The 22,199-nt window shown below is 30.0% G+C and overlaps 2 protein-coding genes across 2 annotated transcripts in view; one reads left to right on the top strand and one right to left on the bottom strand.

Annotated features, from left to right (window-relative positions):
* LOC142322708 (kinesin-like protein KIF12) overlaps nt 1–22,199 on the top strand; it is a 180,863-nt gene that overhangs the window by 101,106 nt on the left and 57,558 nt on the right. The gene's annotated exons all lie outside the window — the stretch shown is intronic.
* Nucleotides 690–21,233, bottom strand: LOC142323828 (uncharacterized). Its single transcript, XM_075364091.1, has 5 exons — nt 21,041–21,233; nt 16,503–16,761; nt 14,554–14,652; nt 4,934–4,985; nt 690–1,149 (listed from the first exon to the last, which is right to left on the bottom strand). Exons 1-5 carry the CDS (start codon nt 21,079–21,081, stop codon nt 914–916), a joined length of 687 nt encoding a protein of 228 aa, XP_075220206.1. The 5' UTR covers nt 21,082–21,233; the 3' UTR covers nt 690–913.

Raw genomic sequence — 22,199 nt, forward strand, 5'->3', positions numbered from 1 at the left:
AAAAGAACAAAGGAGAGAAAAGGCGAAAAGAAGAATAAGGAAAAAGAAAAACAGATCTGTGTAATGTGTGTAAAATGATGAATATGGATGTGGGTAAGTGAGCAAGATAGTGTGTAAAGACTTTGTGAACAGATGGAATAAAAATGTTTAGCTCTTGGAAGCTCAGGATGGCTGATAAAATCACTATATTACATTTTATTTATGGAACAGAGTTGACGGTATATAAATAAATAATTAGCTGTTAAAATGATAAATTAATTGTTTAAAAGTAACTCATTTTAATAAATAAAATTACAATTTTTATAATTATTTATTTATATTAAAGTTAAAATAGAAAATAAGCAGATGGTTGAGGTGATAATTAATTAACTTGGTAACTGCTAGAGACTATTGTATTGTTATTATATTATTGTATGTATTGTTCTATTGTATTATTATTTTCTATTAGCATATTGATATCTAAAATATAGTTTTTTTAATGTGCTTATTTATTATTTATTTCTGTTTATTATTTTCTAATAAAGCACACTCTTTATTATTATTATTATTATTATTATTATTATATATATATATATATATATATATATATATATATATACAGTAATTATAGATAATTATTTAAAATAATTACTTATATGTATAAAAAATCTTAATTAAAAAAAAAAATATTTTTTTATTATGTTCAAATTAAGTGAGTTTGACTTAAAATGTATCAAAATAAAATAGCTTAGTGACATATTTTAATAAATTTTTAAATCAGAAACTTAAAAAAAATAAACAATGAATTGCAGATCTTTGATGAATTTCAGTGTATAAAAAACTCATTCCTGAGTATTAAAAAAAACTGTTGAGTTATTTGTAGAAATCCACTTTTATCCTTAAATTTATTAAATTATAACAGTTCATTTGTTGTTTAATTAACTTGTTTTTTTGCAGAATGTATATCTTTTAATACTTGATCCATATAAGATTGTTGATAAAACACAATCTCTACTACTGGTCTTGAACATAAAAAATCATAATAATTCTGTAATACAAATTTTGTTCTGTCTTCTATTGGTTCTTCTAGTAATGTATGATTATCAACATGTTGATATACCCATAATATGTTAAATTCATATGTAGGACGGATCTTTATTGGTTCAAATTCTGAAATACAATTTTTTAAGATTTATTTTGTAAAATGAGTTTAAAAATATAACTTAGCACCATATTATTCTTTGAGGACATCACAAAATTGACTTCCAGTTGGGTGGTTAAAAAAGAATAAAAAAATTTATTATATAAATAATTTACGTACTTTTCCACGTATGTTCATTCAAACACAGCCACTTATATTCTGTGCTAACAGCTTTTTCTGAACATCTTTGAAAATATTTAGTACCATTGTACCAAACCACTTCATTATTAATTCTAGCCATGACTCATCATTGATGTCAAAGCTTTTTGGTAGTTAGATCTTTGTCATGGAAAAGAAATTGTAGTCAAGTGGTACTAAATCTGGGTTAGAGTGGTTGAAAAATCTCTCTCTTGAAGTATTCTAATAAACCCTTTGTGTGACATATGCATTGAGGGGGGCTGCATATTTCATGATGACAATATCCTTTGTGATGAGCATTCTCATACCAGTTGTCCTTTGTAGCTTCGTATTGATAAAATACAAACTTCTGTTATTATAAGCCTATGGTTCATGAATTTTGTTATAAAATATTGAATACCTTGCAATCAATCCTAAACATTATCATTTATGTTTGATAGAATTATGTAAACTTGAATTATTTTAGCTTGTCCTTTCTCACTAAATTTCTGGCACCAAATTCTCACAGCTTTGTCACGCATTAAATTATTAGCATGAAAAATTGTTAATGGATCTTTGTAAATTTTTTCTTTTGCTTGCAAAAAATTAACCTTATTATGCACTTCACAATTACTGGGAGAGAGGTTTTGGTAAATTCTGTGTCACATTGAGTACTGCTTTTACCAGCAAAGAATGGAGTAGCAGATTGTTATGTAATGTTATTATAGATTGTTGGTGCCTACTACACATATGATAGCCAATTGTAAGTTGGTATGGTATTTTCAACTGTCAGTTGGAAGTCAGTTTTGGAGTAGCTCTTATAAATATAAGTTTGCAATTTTTTTCTTTTTATTCATAATTTATTATGTAACTTACACGTTTACTCTAAAGTAGATTAAACATGTTAAATTAATTATTATTTTAATTTTAAAGTAGAATAAAAGTACAATTCCTTAATGAAAGTTATATGCATATTATGTGGTGCATTTTGAGTACAGCTTAGAAAAGGGGATGAAACCTGCACAAAATTATTACTTCAGATAGAGCTATATTTTAGTTTGGAAATTTGCAGATAACACATGAAACACACTGAAACCATGTTCACATTAAGAAAACTGCTTTCCTAGATAACTTATTTCTCGGTTTGGTGATATCAGATGTTCTACCCGGTCACCAGACCTTTCAGCAGTGGAGTTTTTTTTTTGGGAATGTTTGAAAGCCAAGGTCTATGAGATACTGTCAACCAATATCTGTGAATTTGAGAGTGCTTTAAAGAAACCATAGGTAACATCCCATAGGATTTCTTACAAAGAGTCATGCATTATCTTCATGGTAGGTTAGGACATTGTTTAGAAAATGAAGGTGGACATTTAATTGGCTTTTTTTTTAAAGATTAAGTTACGTCAATTTAGATTCCATTAAATTCTGTTTATTTCTCTAGCAATAAATTGTAATTTTCTGTAAACACAGTCTCATAACACTATTTGTGAAGCCGTTGCTGTTTATGCTCAACCCTAAACTTAATTTATGGTTTACTTATTTAGAATCTTTAAAAAATAAATTAAAGCATACAAAATTGGTAACTTGGAAAATATTTTTAGAATTTTAAACTGGGACTTGCTCATCATTATTTGAAAAAAAAAGTTTTAAATCATTTCATGAATTAGTGTAAACAGGCTTTTACAATGTTCAATAAAAAAGTAACAAATTTTTCATTTTCTCCAAAAGTATTCGTTCAATCATCAATGTTTATCCTGTTCTCTTCAATGTAGTCCCCCTGTGATATTTTATACCTATACCAACATAACTTCCAGTTTGACACACTGGAGAAATGCTTTTGCAGCTATCATCATGAGATTGGCTTGCAATTTCACCTTTATCTCATCTATTGTTGAAAAACATGGTTCTTGAGTGTCCTTTTTAAGTTTGGGAAATAAGAAATAGTTATCGGGAGCCATGTCTGGAGAATAGGCTGGTTACAGCATGACAATGGTATTTTGTTTCATCAAGAACTGTTGGATAAATAAAGCAGTGTGGGCCAGTGTGTTGTCATGATGCAAAATTTATGAGTTGTCTCTCCAAAGTTCAGATCATTTTCTCTAAATTGCTTCATGCTTACGTAAAACTTCTAGATATTACTCCTTGTTGACTATATGATCTTGCGGTAGGAATTCGTGATGAACAATTCCATTACAGTTGACTAAAAAAAAAAGTAGTAAGAAGTACATATCTTCACATTTGACTGGATTTAACATGCTTTGATTGGTCTTGGTTCTTCAGAAAACTTCCATTGAGACAATTGACCCTTTGTCTCAATGTTGTAGCCATATGCCCTCATTCTTCACCAATTATGACACATTTGAGCAAGTCTGGGTTGTCAGTAAGCATTTGTTCAGTGTTGGTTACACAATGATGTTTTTGGTGAAAATTTAGCAGTTTTGGAAAAAATTTAACTGCTATCCATTTAATGTTCAAAACATTAGTATAAATTGGTCTCTGCATAAGCTACATGAAATTGCTATTTCTTTGGCAACCTCTCTAATGGTGCGATTAGCAAGAACAATCTCTTGACTTTTTCAACATTTTCATTAGTGATTAATGTAGCAGAACACCCCAGACCTTGTGATATCTTCAATGTCTTCTTGGCCTTCCTGTGTACCATTCAAACTTGTGGTTGTGGCATAGGATTGTTGCTGAAGACCTTCCTTAATATTTTCAATGCTTTGCTGAACTTATTCTGTTTTTAACATAAAATTTCAGACAAATTTTCAGATTTCAAACATAAAGTAACTTAATACAGTAAAGTATGTCTTGCTTTTTTCTTACCAACACATCTTAGATACGGAGCAGTTAGCAGAAAATTAACATGTATGTCATGACAGTACTACCATTATAAAGAAAAAAGATTAACTCAATTGACAAGATACAGCATGCACAATTATAAAATTCTCATTATTTTTTTTATCAGACTAATGTGGAAACACCTATTTATCAAACTTACAATGTGTTGTTGACAGCAAACCAAGCAGTACTTATGACAAACAGGCTATAGCTGCTAGTATGTTGTAAATTATTTTAAACTCTGAAATAATATTATATTTTTAATTTGTTCAATGCTACACTGAAAAACTGTGTTTTTTTGGTTACGGAGGACCTTTCTTTCTTTTCTTTCTTTCTTTTTTCCTGTTTAGCCTCCGGTAACTACCGTTTAGATAATTCTTCAGAGGATGAATGAGGGTGATATGTATGAGTGTAGATGAAATGTAGTCTTGTACATTCTCAGTTCGACCATTCCTGAGATGTGTGGTTAATTGAAACCCAACCACCAAAGAACACCGGTATCCACGATCTAGTATTCAAATCCATGTAAAAATAACTGGCTTTACTAGGACTTGAACGGTGTAACTCTCGACTTCCAAATCAGCTGATTTGGGAAGACGCGTTAACCACTAGACCAACCCGGTGGGTTACGGAGGACCTAAAAATAATTATTTTAACAAAATTTGTCAGGTTTAGTGTACCAGATAGGCTAGAAATTACAGTGAATCCAGCAATAATGCCTAACTAGGCATGGTGAGCAGTAAACTTGTTTTAATAATACTTATAATTTATTCATTCTTTCTTATAATTAATTACCTGTTAGTATCATACCAGTCCAGTGTTTTTTCCCCATTTTCAATTCCTCTCCCTGAAATTGACAGTTAACTCAAATTACTACTAAATTTGTTAAGAAAAATATTCCTATTACTTTTTAAAATCAACTTAAAAATCTATGACTTATTTTCTGGAGAGAACTTTTACAACTTTGTCTTTGGGTTTTTCTGTCTCAATATTTACAGATAACATCATGATTTGATTCAAAACTTTCACTAATTACCATTGAACTATATTTGTTTTATCTGATAACTTCAGGCTTAACCCCAATTAAAAATCCCTTCTACTCTGTATCTAATTTTTTCTTATATGATAAGAAATGAATCCTCAGGTGAAAATGCCAAGCCTGGCCATAATTTAAATTCATAACCTTCGAAACTATGGAAATTGTAATATGGGGAATAAATAACTTATTCAAAATTATAGATAGCAACATTGCTATCTATGGTTTATGATTTATAAAAAAGATTTATGATTTACAAAGAAACCTTTAGATAATTTTAGAATAATTCTATCTATAAAAGGAAATCATAAGATTAGTAATTTAGATTTTTATTTCTTTACTTCTGTCATCTTGAATATTACACAGTTAAATTTCCTGAAAGATTTATTCTCTAATTTTTAACAATTTTATTGATGAATGTTTCTAAATTTACTTTAAAAAAATTTTTTTAAAAACTTTCTTTTAAAAACACTTATTATTTTATTAAACTTAATTTTTTCATATAATTAAAATTATAGATTGCTCAATCTGTTTAAAGTCTCTCAAAATTAAAAGTTCTAACATCATAAAGTATGTGATGTTACAAAAAGTGCGAACCCTTAAAACTATAGAAACTTGACTTTAAAATAGCGTAGAAAATGTATGTAAATTTGAATATCAAAAAAAGTATTTAATGAAATAAATGACAAACTTTTGAGATAAAAAATAAATTAAATAAAAATATACGTCTTTGTAGAATACTCTGAGAAAATACACAGCATAAGAACTCAGCAGTAAGCAGATTAAACTGTACTGTAAATAAAATATTATGTTGGGCAGACTGGATCTGTACATACAAAGATACTTTTATCAATGTGTTTTGTGAACAGCAAATAATGCTACAGATGTGTTTTGTTCAAACACTATCAAAATTTTCTTCATGAAATATGTTGTTTAATTACTAATTTAAAGTATACAGTGACATTGGACTCTGAAGTCATGAACCATCTTTATTATTATTATTATTATTATGCTTTTACGGCCAACATGGGACCACTTAAGTCAATTTTAGTTGGATCTTTTCTGAGAAAAGCGTGTTATTTTACTCTTTCGAGCTGCCCAGTATTTCTTCATCCGTTCAGATCTTGCTTTCTTTTCTTCATCCGTAAACACCCTCTTCGTTGTATTTTGTAGTTTGTCTGTCTTTTGTTTAAATCTAATGCTCTTATCTTTTAGCTTTGTAATTTTTCCAGTTTTATTCTGTAGGTCAGTCAGGGAAATTCCCAATTCTTTCATATCTTCTCTAATTTCTTTGATCCATCCTACTTCTAGCTTTTGGAACCAGAGCTTTTCAATGATATTTCTTGACAGTCTTGTTTGCGGTGTCCTTATGAGATGACCGAAGAAAGAGATTCTTTTTTTCCGCATAGTATCAGTAACAGGCTCTATTTCTCGATACACCACCTCATTTGGCACAATCCACCATTGGCCTTCTTTTTGGTGTTTTTTATTGATACACGTTCTGACAATTCTCCTCTCTATTTTCAGAATTTTTTCAATTCGGTTTTTCTGAGTGATTTTGAAAAGGGTCTCGCTTCCGTAGGTGACTTCTGGCTGTACTACAGTTTTATAATGTTTAAGTTTTGTTTTAGCAGAAAGGCATTTTTTGTTATATGTTGACCAAGTTAATTTTTGGGATTTAATCATTTTATTTGTCTTGTTTTGCCATGTCACTTTTTCATTTAAAGTATAAGTTATTATTTCCCCTAGATATTTAAATTGTTTTACTATTTTAATTTTCTGATTGTTTACCGTAATGTGCTCTATTACCAGAGGATCTATGGCCATTAGTTCAGTTTTTTCGAAAGAGATATGAAGCCCTATCTTTTGTGCTAGGTTTTGAAGGCTCATGATTTGTGTTTTGGCTTCTTGAATATTATTTGCTAAAAGAGCGAGGTCATCTGCAAATCCTAGGCAATTTAGTGTGATGGAGTTTTTCTTAGTACCCATTTTTATATTTTTGGGATTTATTTCATACCATTTTCTCATGACAAATTCGAGGGCGCAGTTAAAAAGGAGTGGTGAGAGGCCGTCTCCTTGCCTCAATCCAGTTTTTATGTAGAAGGGTTGAGAGATTTCACCTCTGAATTTCACTCTGGACTGGGTATTGGTTAAAGTTAATTTTATCATGTTTACGAGTTTAGGGTGAAGGCCCAGGTTTCTCAGAATATTCAGCATGGATGAGAATATTCAGCATGGATGGTCGGTGTATACAATCATAGGCCCTTTTAAAGTCGACGAAGGTGATTATTAGTTGTTTTTTCCGTCTTTTATATAAGTCCATCATAAGTTTTAGGGATATTATTTGTTCCGGGCAACCTCTCCATGGCCTAAATCCCCCTTGGTATTCCCCAAGTTCCAGTTCAAGTTGGTCTTTGCATCGGTTGTATATGATTCTCGACAGGATTTTGTATGTGCAATCCAGGAGAGATATGCCTCTGTAGTTTTCCGGAGTTTTATCCCCTTTTTTATGTAATGGATGGATGAGAGCTGTGGTCCAGTGTTCTGGAAGTTTTTCTTCGTTCCATATTTTCACGAGGCATAGATGTAGGGAAGTTTTGACTGAATAAACTGATGAGTGTTTCCAGAGTTCTGCGAAAAGCTGGTCTTCTCCGCTTGCTTTGTAGTTTTTTATTTCATTTAAGGCTGCGAGAACTTTTTGAATTGTTGGCGGGTTGATATTTACTGGTGAAGTTTTAACTGGAGTTTCAGTGTCAATCTCAAAAAGCTCTGGGGGGTCGTCACAGTTGAGGAGTCTATTGAAGGTTTCTGCCAAAATTTCAGCATTTTCTTTATTGGTGTGGGCCATATTTCCTTTTTTTCCTCTCAGCATAAGGGTGGGTGGTTCATATCTTTGAAGAGCCTGACCAAAAATTTTATAATAGTCTCGGAAATTAGTTTTCTTGGAACTTTCTTCTATTTGCTGAATCAAGTTTTTTTGGGCTTGTCGTTTGGTTCCTCTTATAATTTTCTGAGTTATTTTCCTTTGTTTGGTGAATTCATGGTTAGATTCTTCAGTTTTCTGGGTTTGGTGGTTGATCCAAGCCCGGTGTCGGTCTTTGACTGCTTTGTCACATTCTTCATTCCACCATTGGTGTTTTTTTCTTGGATTTATAGGGGCTAGTTCTTCAGCTATTTCATTCAGTTGGGATGTCAGTTCTTTTAAATTATTAGTTAATTTGATTTTTTTTGTTGTTTCTTCAAAGATGGCATTGTTTATTAATTTATGTGTATCACAAGCTCTTTTGTTTTTAGGTTGGGATTTTTTCTTTTTATGCGGGGTGAATTTTATTTTAACTTTAATTAAGTAATGGTCCGATCCAGTATCTGTTCCTCTCAAGACTTTTACATTATAAACCTCCTTGTGATAATTCCGGTCCATGCAAACATGATCCAGTTGCCATTCTCCTTTTTTCCAATCTGAACCATCTTTATTAGTAGCCATTTGGTAGTTAAAAATCGTTCTTCAGCTCGTCTTTCTGTGTCATCCTGATTCTTCAGTAGTAGTCTGACTACATGTTTTGTAGTTGAACTGGATACTCCCACAACTACACCATAACAGGGAAAGAAGTTATTGCTTTAGGAATCTCAAAATTTGTTTAATGTGGCTGTTTATTTCTAGTGAAAATTAAATTTTTGGTTATATATATTTACACCATTCAAGTAATGGACGAAGCACCTATCAGAAAAAGCTGATCCCTCCTAAAAAAAAAGCTCTTAATCCCTCCTAAAGAATAAAAAAAATGCTATATAAACTGTGATTGTGTTTGAATAACACTCAAAAATGATTTTTTTTTCTTCTACATGATTAACTTGTGTCTTCTTTCTCACAATTTGTTTTTAGTTAATCTTTTGTTTCACCCCTTTAAAAGTTTGTACTGTTAAATATGAATACTCATGAACAGATTTTCATTAGAAAAGGTTTAAGGCCTATTTCTAATCCCAAACCAGAATGTAGGTTAGCTCTTTCAGTATATTCGTTTTTCTTTATAATGTCCAGATTGTTTTTTTTCAATTTTTCCAAATTTTTTAATTTATTTAATATTCTGTGACTTAATTTTAAACTAACTGAACACATTTTTTAATGGTTAGAAAAGTTGAGCAGCATGTGATTGAGAAGCTTGTATGGTTGGAATTTTTATTATTCAAACCAAGGTAAATCTGTATTATTTGATTCTATGTAATTCTGTCTAGAAGCAATAGAAACACCCTCAGCTCATCTAAATTGCCAGAGAAAGCTGTTTAATAATTTTTTAATACTTTTCTCCAAAATGAATTGTAAAAATATAATTTAATTCTGGATATTTATAAGGAAAATAATTACTCAGTATTAGATACTACTTTTCTGTTGTAAAGATTGTAGGTTTGAATCCAAATCATACAGCTAAAATTTCTAAATTAATAAATGGCCTTTATATGGTATACTACAAGTTTTGGAAGTTATTAATTTCTTATACTGAATGATTAAAAGAATTAGGTGTCCCTTAGGCACTATGATTTAAAAAATCCAGTAGTGTGTTAAGAATAATAGCACTGACCTTGCCTGGCTGACTGAACTGTATTTATTCAGTATCATAACTTTCATATTTTACGCATATTCAAAATATTATACAAATTTAATAAAAGAGATTTAGGCCACAACAAATTTTTCTTATCATCCATTATTCCCATTGTTATTTCTGATGAATTTTTAATATAAGCTTTGTCAATATTCTCATTATTTATAAACAAGCATTATCAAAAGTGGTGAATATAGTAAATAATATGATGAAAACAATATTTTGTGATAACAACTGTAACCCTGTACAACTGTACAGGTAACTGTAACCCTGTTAGTTTTTTTTTTTGTCTTCAGTCATTTGACTAGTTTGATGCAGCTCTCCAAGATATCCTACCTAGTGCTAGTTGTTTCATTTCAGTATATACCCTACATCCTACATCCCTAATAATTTGTTTTACATACTCCAAACGTTGCCTGCCTGCACAATTTTTCCTTCTACCTGTTCCTCCAATATTAAAGCGACTATTCCAGAATGCCTTAATATGTGCCCTATAAGTCTGTCTCTTCTTTTAACTATATTTTTCCAAATGCTTCTTTCTTCATCTATTTGCTGCAAAACCTCTTCATTTGTCAGTTTATCCACCCATCTAATTTTTAACATTCTCCTATAGCACCACATTTCAAAAGCTTCTAATCTTTTCTTCTCAGGTACTGCGATCGTTCAAGTTTCACTTGCATATAAAGCTACGCTCCAAACATATACTTTCAAAAATCTTTTCCTGACGTTTAAATTCATTTTTGATGTAAGCAAATTATATTTCTGATTGAAGGCTCTTTTTGCCTGTGCTATTCAGCATTGTATATCACTCCTGCTTCGTCCATCTCTAGTAATTCTACTTTCCAATTAACAAAATTCTTCTACCTCCATAATCTTTTCTCTTCCTATTTTTACATCTGGTCCATCTTCGTTATTTGTACTACATTTCATTACTTTTGTTTTGTTCTTGTTTATTTTCATGCGGTAGTTCTTGCGTAGTACTTCATCCATGCCGTTCATTGTTCCTTCTAAAACCTTTTTACTCTCAGCTAGAATTACTATATCATCAGCAAATCTTTTCACCTTGTACTGTTACTTCAGATCTAAATTGTTCTTTAACATCATTAACTGCTAGTTCTATGTAAACATTAAAAAGTAACGGGGATAGGGAACATCCTTGTCGGACTCCCTTTCTTACTACGGCTTCTTTCTTATGTTCTTCAATTATTACTGTTGCTGTTTGGTTCCTGTTAATTTTAGCAACTGTTCTTCTATCTCTGTATTTGAACCCTAATTTTTTTAAAATGCTGAACATTTTATTCCAGTCTACGTTATCAAATGCCATTTCTAGGTTGATAAATGCCAAGTATGTTGGTTTGTTTTTCATTAATCTTCCTTCTACTATTAATCTGAGCACTAAAATTGTTTCCCTTGTCGCTATACATTTCCTGAAACCAAATTGGTCTTTTCCTGAACACTTCTTCCACTGTCCTCTCAATTCTTCTGTATATGAATTCTAGTTAAGATTTTTGATGCATGGCTAGTTAGGCTAATTGTTCTGTATTCTTCACATCTATCTGCTCCTGCTTTCTTTGGTATCATGATTATAAGTTTTTGAAGTCTGACAGAACTTCCCCTTTTTCATAAATATTACACACCAGTTTGTATAATCTGTTAATCGCTTCCTCATATGCACTGTGCAGTACTTCTATAGGTATTCCGTCTATTCCAGGAACCTTTCTGACATTCAAATCTTTTAATGCTCCCTTAAATTCAGATCTCAGTATTGTTTCTTCCCTTTCTTCATCTTCGACTTCCTCTTCTTCCTCTATAACACCATTTTCTAATTCATTTTCTCTGTATAACTCTTCAATTTATTCCACCCACCTATCGACTTCGCCTTTCGTATTATATATTGGTGTACCATCTTTGTTTAACAGATTATTAGGTTTTAATTTATATACCCCAAAATTTTCCTTAACTTTCCTGTATGCTCCATCTATTTTACCAATGTTCATTTTTCTTTCCACTTCTGAACACTTTTCTTTAATCCACTCTTCTTTTGCTAGTTTGCACTTCCTGTTTATAGTATTTCTTAATTGGCGATAGTTCATTTTACTTTCTTCATTACTAGCATTCTTATATTTTCTACGTTCATCCATCAGCTGCAATATATCGTCTGAAACCCAAGGTTTTGTACCAGTTCTCTTTATTCCGCCTAAGTTTGCTTCTGCTGATTTAAGAATTTCCTTTTTAACATTCTCCCATTCTTCTTCTACATTTTCTACCTTATCTTTTTTACTCAGACCTCTTGCGATGTCCTCCTCAAAAATCTTCTTTACCTCCTCTTCCTCAAGCTTCTCTAAATTCCAGAGATTCATCTGACACCTTTTCTTCAGGTTTTTAAACCCCAATCTACATTTCATTAACACTAAATTATGGTCGCTATCAATGTCTGCTCCAGGGTAAGTTTTGCAGTCAACGAGTTGATTTCTAAATCTTTGCTTAACCATGATATAATCTATCTGATACTGATACCTTGCAGTATCACCTTACTTTTTCCATCTGTATATTCTTCTATTATGATTTTTAATCTGGGTGTTGGCAATTAGTAAATTATACTTCGTGTAAAACTCTATAAGTCGGTCCCCTCTTTCATCCTTTTGCCCAGCCTGTATTCACCCACTACATTTCCTTCGTTGCCTTTTCCAATGCTTGCATTCCAATCTCCAACTATTATTAAATTTTCATCTCCTTTTATGTGTTTAATTGCTTCGTTAATTTCTTCATAAACACACTCTACCTCATCATCATCATGGGCGCTTGTAGGCATATAGACGTTAACAATTGTCGGTTTAGGTTTCAATTTTATCCGTATTACAATGATTTTATCATTATGCATTTTGAAATACTCTACTCTCTTCCTTATCTTCTTGTTCATTATGAAACTTACTCCTGCCTGGCCATTATTTGAAGCTGAGTTAATTATTCTAAAATCACCTGACCAAAAGTTGTTTTCCTCTTTCCACCAAACCTCGCTAATTCTTTATACATCTACAATTATCCTATCCATTTCCCTCTTTAAATTTTCTAACCTACCAACCTTTTTTTTAGACTTCTAACATTCCACACTCCGACTTGTAGAATGTTATTTTTTATTTTTCTGGTGACCTCTTCCTTAGTAGTCCCCACCCGGAGATCCAAATGGGGGACTGGTTTACCTCCAGAATATTTTACCAAGGAAGAAATCAACATTATTTTTATATGAAAATGTAGAGAGCTACATTTTCTTGAAAAAAAAGCAGCTGTAGTTTTCCATTGCTTTCAGCTGCGCAATACTCAGAGGATTGAGTGATGTTGATATGGCCGTTTAAGTCGTCCTGACCTACGCCCTTAACAACTACTGAAAGAGCTGCTAACCTCTTTCAGGAATCATTCTTTAGTCTGGCTCTCAACAGATACCTCTCCGATATGGTTGCACCTTCAGTCCAGCTATTCTGTATCACTGAGCACTCAAGCCCCCTCACCAACTAGAGGGAGCCCTGTTAGTTATATCACCTATCTATTAATGTTATTATTTTATAATTAATCTTTCTGTACTATTTATTACTATAATTCTATGTGATATCAGGATCTAAACAGAAATTAGTAGTATTTGACCAGTGTAAATGATTTAAGTGTTAAAAATCTTAAAACAATAATTTTTTTTCTCTGCTTACAAATTTGGCATTAAAGGTTTTAATATCAGCCAATTGTATTTAAATTAACTTTAAAAAAAAAAAATGAATACAGGTTGATGACATAAATCATGATTTATAACAAAATTTTGTTAAAAATCATCATAAAGTTTTGTATAACTATAGATTGTTTATATCAGAGTTCATGCTTTTATGATTTTTTTATAGTTTTAATATAAACTTTGAACTGAATTATTAATGTAGGGAAAATAGCAATAAAAAAATATATGACAGCAATGAAGAAATAATGTGTCGTGATACTCATATGTTAGTAAATGAAGCTAAGTCAATAGTAGCAGTTATGAGAGAAAGGAAGGCAAAACCAGCGAATTTACATTTCTCATAGGTAATACTTGCCTTCTTCTCTTTACTCCTCAGAGAAAATAGGCACGCAGCTTATGAGTATGGGTACATCTGTATTCCATAATACCTGATTGCAGTGTTTATGCATCTATATGAATGTCAAAACTCTTATACTATTTTAACTAAAAAGCAGTCTACTTTCATAAAATATTATTTATGAAATTCGACCATACCACAATAGAGTAATATACTGGTGATTTTACTGTAGACGATAAACTGCATTGTTTTTCCATCTTTATTTATAAATAAATACATTACTATTATGTCCTCTTATTAATATATTTAAGAAACGGATGCCATTCATCTTTTTACGTTTTTCGTTATTTGAATAGTAGTAGAAAAATAATCAGAACTGTTTGTGTTGATGGGAACTAGGGATTTGGAGCTCAATTTAATGTATTAACATTTAAATAAATATATATTAAAAAATTGCACTAATTTGAATTAAATATAAACCACTGTTCCCTTGTTCTAGAACACAACATTTAAATCATAAATTCTACAAAATATATGTTCTTATTTTTACATAAATATTTTCTAATAATAATTTAGATATTTTAGATTTTGATTTGTATTTATTGACCAAGAAAGGTGATTTTTTTTAGTTGATTTTTATTCTGTAGAAGTATTTTTAATGGTACTTAAAATTTATAAAATTCATTTAAATATTATGTGTAAATAATATAATATATTTTTACTCACAGGTATATTTGAAACAAACCATTTTAACCTCACATAACCGTCTGGTTCTAGGCGTCCATAACTTCCTTGCTGCATCATAATTACTGAATATAATTCATCCTAAAAAAAATTAAAATTAATAAAATTTTTGTGTATTTTTATAATTTTAATGATTGGTTTTTTGTGAATTATTAATTGGAATTTGCTATCTTAAAAACATTGTTATTTTTTTAACTGATTGCTCATATTAGTATTAAATGCATTAAAATTAGAATGACATTAACAGTTGCTTTTAGATTTTATGAGGAAGAAGAAGCCTGATTTTAATTAGTACCCATTTTACTGCTAGTTTGGATTTTTGTGCAAAACTCCATTTAGGAACAGGACCCTTCAACTGTTTCACGTACACAGAGATACAATGATGCACTGTTGAATCTCAGTAAAGAACTAGGTCGTCCTGACAGCTATTACATGGGAGCAGCATGATACACCAGAGACAAAAGGAACCACAGTTGACTTAAATACTTTGACATCCTTCCTAGACAGAAGGAATGCAGACAGTCCTCAAGTTACCTAAATTCATACTTGCATAAGGAATTTCCGATATAAGTAAAATTTATGATCAGCACTTACATCTGAAGTAAGAAGTACTGTGAAATTTCTAAATTCTATTTTAAGAGCCATCTAGTAAGTGAGGCATGAACTATATGCTAATTTGACAACACTGCATTTGTCATAAACTGTACAAAACATGATGGGATAGGCTGTGCCTGTGCCATCATTCAGTCTGCGGCATGTATGTCTATCTGGCAGTAGTTACATGGGATTGTGTTGTAGAAGTTATAATGCCTGATTCTAAAATATGTAATCTTGACTCAAAATGTGAACAATCATGGAAACAAAGTGAAATTAGTATGGAATTGAAATTGCAAATTATAAAAAAATACGCAGATGGCCACAGATTATGAATTTCGCATTGTTAGAAGAGTGGTTTATGAATTCTTTCATCCCCAAAATTCAACTTATATAAATTTCAACTTGTACAAAGAGCCTTGGAATAATCTATTTACATAAGTGGAGGATTGTCTGTAAACGATAAGGAAAAGATGAGGAAGAGGAAGAGGACAATCAACCCACAAAAAGACTCTCTCCAAATGGAATAGACAAAAGTAGTTTATCGTCTTGCCCAGGATCCTTCATTGTTAGTTGAGCTGATTATAATAATTTATCTGCTATTTCTTGCTGAAACCCATTCTTTATGGGAGTAAATAGAGTCCACAGTAACACTTATATTATTATGTTTTTTATGAAAAGTTATTATTGTTGCCACACAGTTTGGCTATACAAAACCAAATAATCTACTTTGTTAGTATTATTGTTTTTTTTATTTTTTTAAATTTCTGATCTTTTATTTGATAACACTAAAAATTAACAATTCATTTTCCAATTTCAGAAATTTTTTTTGGGTTCAGTTTTTCAGCTTCCTAAATGGAGTTTGTTGGTGGGATTATTGTTATTGCCACCCGGCTTAGATCAGTTTATAAGCACAAGATATATGGAATTAAATAATATACTTTATTATGTAAGCAGTTTCATACTTTTTTGAAATGTACTGAGATCTTTATGTTTTAAAGGATTTTTCTAACTGTTTTAAAAAGAGTGACACTGATAAATAATCTGAAGAAAGGACTGCATAATTTAGCACCATAAATATCTAATAAAAAAATAATTTACATATAATTTGAAAGTAAATCGTTAATAATTTTTACATTTTTAGAAATTATTATCATATTTTATTGTTCACGAATTAAAATAAGTAATTCAGTTACCTAAGACAAGGATTATGTTTTGAAGGAAAATATTTTTACAGGATATAAACATAAATGAGTAGAGTAATGAAACTATATAAATGAATTATAAAAAAAGTATAATATGTAATTTTTAAAAACAATGTTGTTAATATTACTTACTTTATCAACATCAGTTATATGAAAGTCAAAAATAGAATCTGCAAAGAACTCAATTTGTCCAAATGATGTTGGAAAATCCTTTATTTTAAAATGCAATTCATTTGATTCAACTAATCCAGCTGCTGAGAATGTTGGTTGCTCTTCTGTTGAGTAGTTAATATTGCTAAATTTTAAATTTAATCTTTCCTCTTTATAATTACATTCTGAATGTATAAGTTTTAAATAAAAAAGGTTTAGTAATATTATTATGCATAGTAACCTGATAAACAAAACATTAGTTATCAGTTTTAGGTAAACGTACTTCCTGTTTTTCTTTAATATGTTAGTATTCCAAGAACATAATTTTTTTCAGCTGTTAATAAAATATGAAAATATTATTATTGAGATCTCTTTTTTGGTATATAAATTGTGAACATTTATAATAGTTAACATATCTTATCACCAGAACATTATGTAATTTTAGAGACTGCTTGATGGAAAAAATTATTTTTCAAGTTAAAACAATATTTACTACCACTTAACTCCATTTATCAAAATTCTGTTCATCTGACATCCAGATGATGTATACTTATTGAGCATCAAAACATTTTAAATATTAGATTCCTTTTTTACAAAACTTCAGAACCACACTTGTTTCATAATTATTTATATACAATTTTTTAATTTCAAGTCGATAACTTTATTGAATCCATACATTATAATTTATTTTTTATTTTTTTCAAATTGAAAAATATAGATTTTTTATATTTACTTATCTATAAATTGAAGTTTGTAGATTATAGACCTGTTAGTTAAGTATACATGCACATATAAGCATAATTGTATAGTGAAAATAATATACTAAACACTTATCCTTCATTTGAAGAAATATGAGTGACATCACTGTAATTCTCTATAAAATTGAATTTATTAGTAGTAAAATTTGAATTTATTATTTACATATTTATTATTATTAATGCTAACATTAAAAACAGTTTTAAATAAGTTTACGTTTCCTGTTTATTATGATTTCAGCTGGTTCTGTGGTATTTCAGGTTAGACTTTCATTCATCCAGATCACATACAATTTTTTCTAATCTGGGTGAATGGGATTTTATTATAATATATGGTATACAGTGATCATTCTGCTGAAAATAAAATTGAAAATGGAGTAATCTATCATTTAAAACCTGTATTAACAGAAAATGAAATTTTCAAAATAAATGTATTTAATTAACAAAAATTAATTTAAAAATAAAAAAAATCATATTTACAATAAATGAATAATAATATTCATGCACATTTAATGACATGGTTAGCTGAGACTGATGGGTTAACATTTTCACATATTCTACTGTCTTTATAAGCACTAGTAAAACGTAAAAGAATTTGTATCTTGTTTTATACAATTTATGCTATTTATTGTAGTAATCTTTCTTTCTATATTTACTATGTCAGAGGATACAGTGAAAAAATGTTAAAACTTGGAAATTACAAACTAATTGTTTATATAAGTTTTTTACTAGGTGTTTTAAGTATATATAACATTATATTATATAAAATAAATATAATTAAATAATGAGCACAGTCGTCATAACTTTAATTTTTTTTTTTCTTTTAGAATCTTCAATAACTTAAAATTGCATAAATAATGCATTTTATTAATTTATTCAGTTATTGTACGTTTTCAATGAAGTTTTATCGATTACTAGAATCATTATTTCTGTCCTTTTTTCTTGAAATTTTTTCTTTGGATTTCAAATTCAGGATAGAGCATAAAAAAAGTCTTAAGTGTTTTGATTTCTCATTGGCGTTTTTCCCCATTTCGGCTCTTGTTGGTCAAAATGGCAATCAAAAGTGTAAAATGTCTGTTCAGTTTTTGGGAATTTGATCAAAGTAGCAATATATAGTTAATTAAAGTTCATTGGTAGCATTCTAAAAGATGGTTACGTGATCTTACCAGCTGATGGTTGCATTTTGAATTTCTTACGAACAGGTGATTCAGAGTGTTCCCACTGCTTGTTCTGATGCTTGGACTCTGGCTCAAAATGATGTATTCAAGTTTCATCACAGGTTAAAATCCTGTCCAAAAATGCATTACCTTCGTTATTGCAACAATTTTTGAGTTTGGTGCAAATGTGAAATCTCTCGGTTTTGTAAGCTCGCTGAAAACCCATCTTGCAGAAGTCTTACGGTAGTTCAGTTTGTTTTGAATGATGGAATGAGTTGTGCCAATACTTACTTGACATTTTTCATCAATTTTTTCAACTGTAAGTCGACGGTCTACTTGGATAAGTTAATCAATACGAGAATCTAACATTGAGGTCGTCACTGTTACTGGATGCCCAGAGCGGTGCTCGTCGGTCACGCTTTTGCAGCCACTTTTAAACTTTTCCACCTGTGTGTAAAAACTCGTTCATGCAACTACTGCCGTATGGTTTATTCATCCAGAGAATATTTTTTGACAGTTGTACACTTTCCGAAAGTAAAAATCAAATCACAGAATGCTGTTCTTCAAAAGTACTTTTTTTGAGCGAACCCGCCAACATACTTAAGACTTTAGAGGTTATGTTTTTGTAAATATTAATTAAGTAGCTGACTAACACTCTTTGCAAGATTGCCAACTAACACTTACAAAAGCTTCAATTGCCTGCAGTAAACATTTTCTTCATTAAAAATGTTTGTGTGTTTAATTATTGAATGACCCTCGTATAAGAAAGTAATATAAGATTCCTGTAATTCATTATAAAAATAAGTCCAATAACTTCTAGAAAGTCTTAGTAGATTTAAAACAAAATTGTTTTAGGGGAGCTGATTTTTATACTAAGTAAAAATTTTCATTTTATACAGATTTGAATACTAGATCATGGATACTGGTGTTCTTTGATGGTTGAGTTTCAATTAACCACACATCGCAGGAATGGTTGACCTGAGACTGTACAAGATTATACTTCATTTACAATCATTCATATCATTCTCATTCATCCTCTGAAGTAATACCTTACAGTGGTTCCAGAGGCTAAACAGAAAAAGATGAGGTGGGAATATGAGGTCTGTAAATAAAGTAATGGTTCAGAAAAACTTTTTATTTACAATCCAATTATACATGGACTATAACATCTTTGAAATAGTTCCCTTGGGAAGCTACGCAACGCTTCAAACAGTTTTCTCACTCTTCATAGCAGTGTTGGAACTCAGAAACCGGAATATCCTTCAGATGGTCGGTTACATTGTTTTTTTATATTTTCTACTGTTCCAAAATGGTGTCCTTTGAGGTGTTTTTTAAAGGTCAGGAACAGGAAAAGTGACAAGGTGCATTGTCATGATGCAGCATCATAAATAAAATCAAAACCATGCTAATTTGTTTCTTTGATAGTAATGGCATTGTCCATAAAGAGTTTTTGCCTACAGGACAGACTGTAAACCAATATTTTTACTGAGAAATTTTTGAAATACTGTGGAAAAGTTGCTAATGTGAGACCAGCCATTAAAGACAACTGGATGCTGCATCATAACAATGCACCTTGTCATACTGCACTCTCAATTAATGAGTTTTTTGCAAAGAAAAACATTCCTGTACTTCCTCAACCACCTTATTCACCTGACTTGAGTTCCTGCAACTTTTTTCTGTTTCCGACTTTAAAAAAACACCTGAAAGGACATCATTTTGGAACAGTAGAAAATAAAAAAAAGTGTAATCGACCATCTGAAGGATATTCCGGTTTTCGAGTTCTAACACTGCTATGAAGAGTGGGAAAACCAGGTGACAGAGTCCATGTATAACTGGATTGTAAATAAAAAGTTTTTCTGAACCAGTATCATTACTTTATTTACAGACCTCGTATATATAAGCAAAATTTAACAGTGCTGACAAGCTTAGCATTTTATTAAAATGCTTCAAAACAAAACATTATGGTTTCATTTTTTTGCATAGGAAACCAATTTGATCATCTCATGAGAATTGATAATCTACAAGACAACCTAAAACATCACACTATAGGCAACTGAAGTACTATCATTCTTATTGGAAATTCTATCCACATAATTAGTGATGTTACATCTGCCTAAAAAGAACAGTGCAATGGATTTATCCATATTGAAAGTTAATCATTAAAATAAATCCACCTAGCATATGATTTTTTGAACTGCTAACATAGAATTTTCAATTTATCTTCACGTACAGATATAGTTGAATCATCTGTGAAGAGGGAACAATGAATTGTTAAAGATTTTGAGGTAGATTTTAATAAATAATAATAATTAAGGAACTAAGGATACTTATCTTTTTAAAATAAATAAATCTATTTAAAAAAAAATATGCTATGATATTCATTTCTACTCATCGATTTTAGTACTAATCATGCACCAGGTTTTAAAAATTATTTTTATGTACTTTTTTCATTTTTCAATATGTATCTAGGTTATGTACTCATAATTAAAAAAGTTATATTACTTTTTTAAAGATATTGTTATATGTTATATATAGTTTACTGTCATTTTTTATGAAATTAAGTCATTTATACAATTAACCAATTATAAATAAATCTGATGTATCATACCTCAAATACAGATTACAAGAATGATTCCTAACAGATAACATTAAAATACAATAATGATAGTAATATTGGCAAGTGTTATAGCACTGTGATGTAGTTGTTTATTTTACCATCAAATACGTTTGAATATTATTACTTTATGATTATTAAAAAATAAATGTATTCCTGACAACGCTTAATTAATTCTCATGTGCTCGTAAAAATGTTAACAGATAATTTGTCAGTTTCATTTCATTACTTATTAATTTATGTATAACCATATTGTTGAACATGTAAATTAGAAATCATATAAGTTCCACTTTATATTTGTGTAATATGTTAATTATTTTTTAAAAAAATAAACACTAAAAGTATTAATATTATTAAAAAAAGTTACTTTTGTATTAGTGTATGTTTGCTGCTTCAGATGTTTCCTCTTTCCATTTATTTCTTTAATTACTTTTTAAAATTTATTTTTTTTTTAACTTTGAAGTAGTTAATAGTTGTTTACTTTTTTTTATCTTTGTTTTAAATCAATCATATATTGATTCAAATCTTAACAACATAAAATTTTGCATTCATTTAATCCTTATTTTATTTATTTCAATCAATAATCTTGTCGTATGTTATAAGCACTTGAGAGCTCATAAACTATTTTTTTATTTTTGTATATCATCAAATGCTATGTGTGCCACTAGGTGACATATAAACAAGATTTTTATCTTGTGATAACCATAAGTCTGGCAAATAAACTGGTATTTTAAAACCAAAAATGTAGTTTAAAAAATCATGGATTCACTCATAATATCAGAATTGAGATTAAAGTTACCATTTTTATTTCCTTGTACGAAGTAAAGGAAGTACTGTGATCGTGAAAAATTTCGGTGTTCAGATTTCAATGGAAATATCCATTTTGACTAGTTTCGGCATGACATCTGTATGTACTTATATATGTATGTATGTACGTATATATGTATGTATGTACATACATATTTCACATAATTCAAAAACAATTAGCCTTAGTATGTTGAAATTTTGAATTTAGGACTGTTGTAACATCTAGTTGTGCACCTTCTCTTTTTATTGCAATTGACTGAACCAAAAGTGTCCAAAATCCAAAAAAATTGGATTTTAGACTTTTTGCTAACTGCAGTAATAAGCCCTCATTGAGAGCTTTTCAGCG

The sequence above is a fragment of the Lycorma delicatula genome, chromosome 4 (genome assembly GCF_047948215.1).
Source record: "Lycorma delicatula isolate Av1 chromosome 4, ASM4794821v1, whole genome shotgun sequence".
NCBI lineage: Eukaryota > Metazoa > Arthropoda > Insecta > Hemiptera > Fulgoridae > Lycorma > Lycorma delicatula.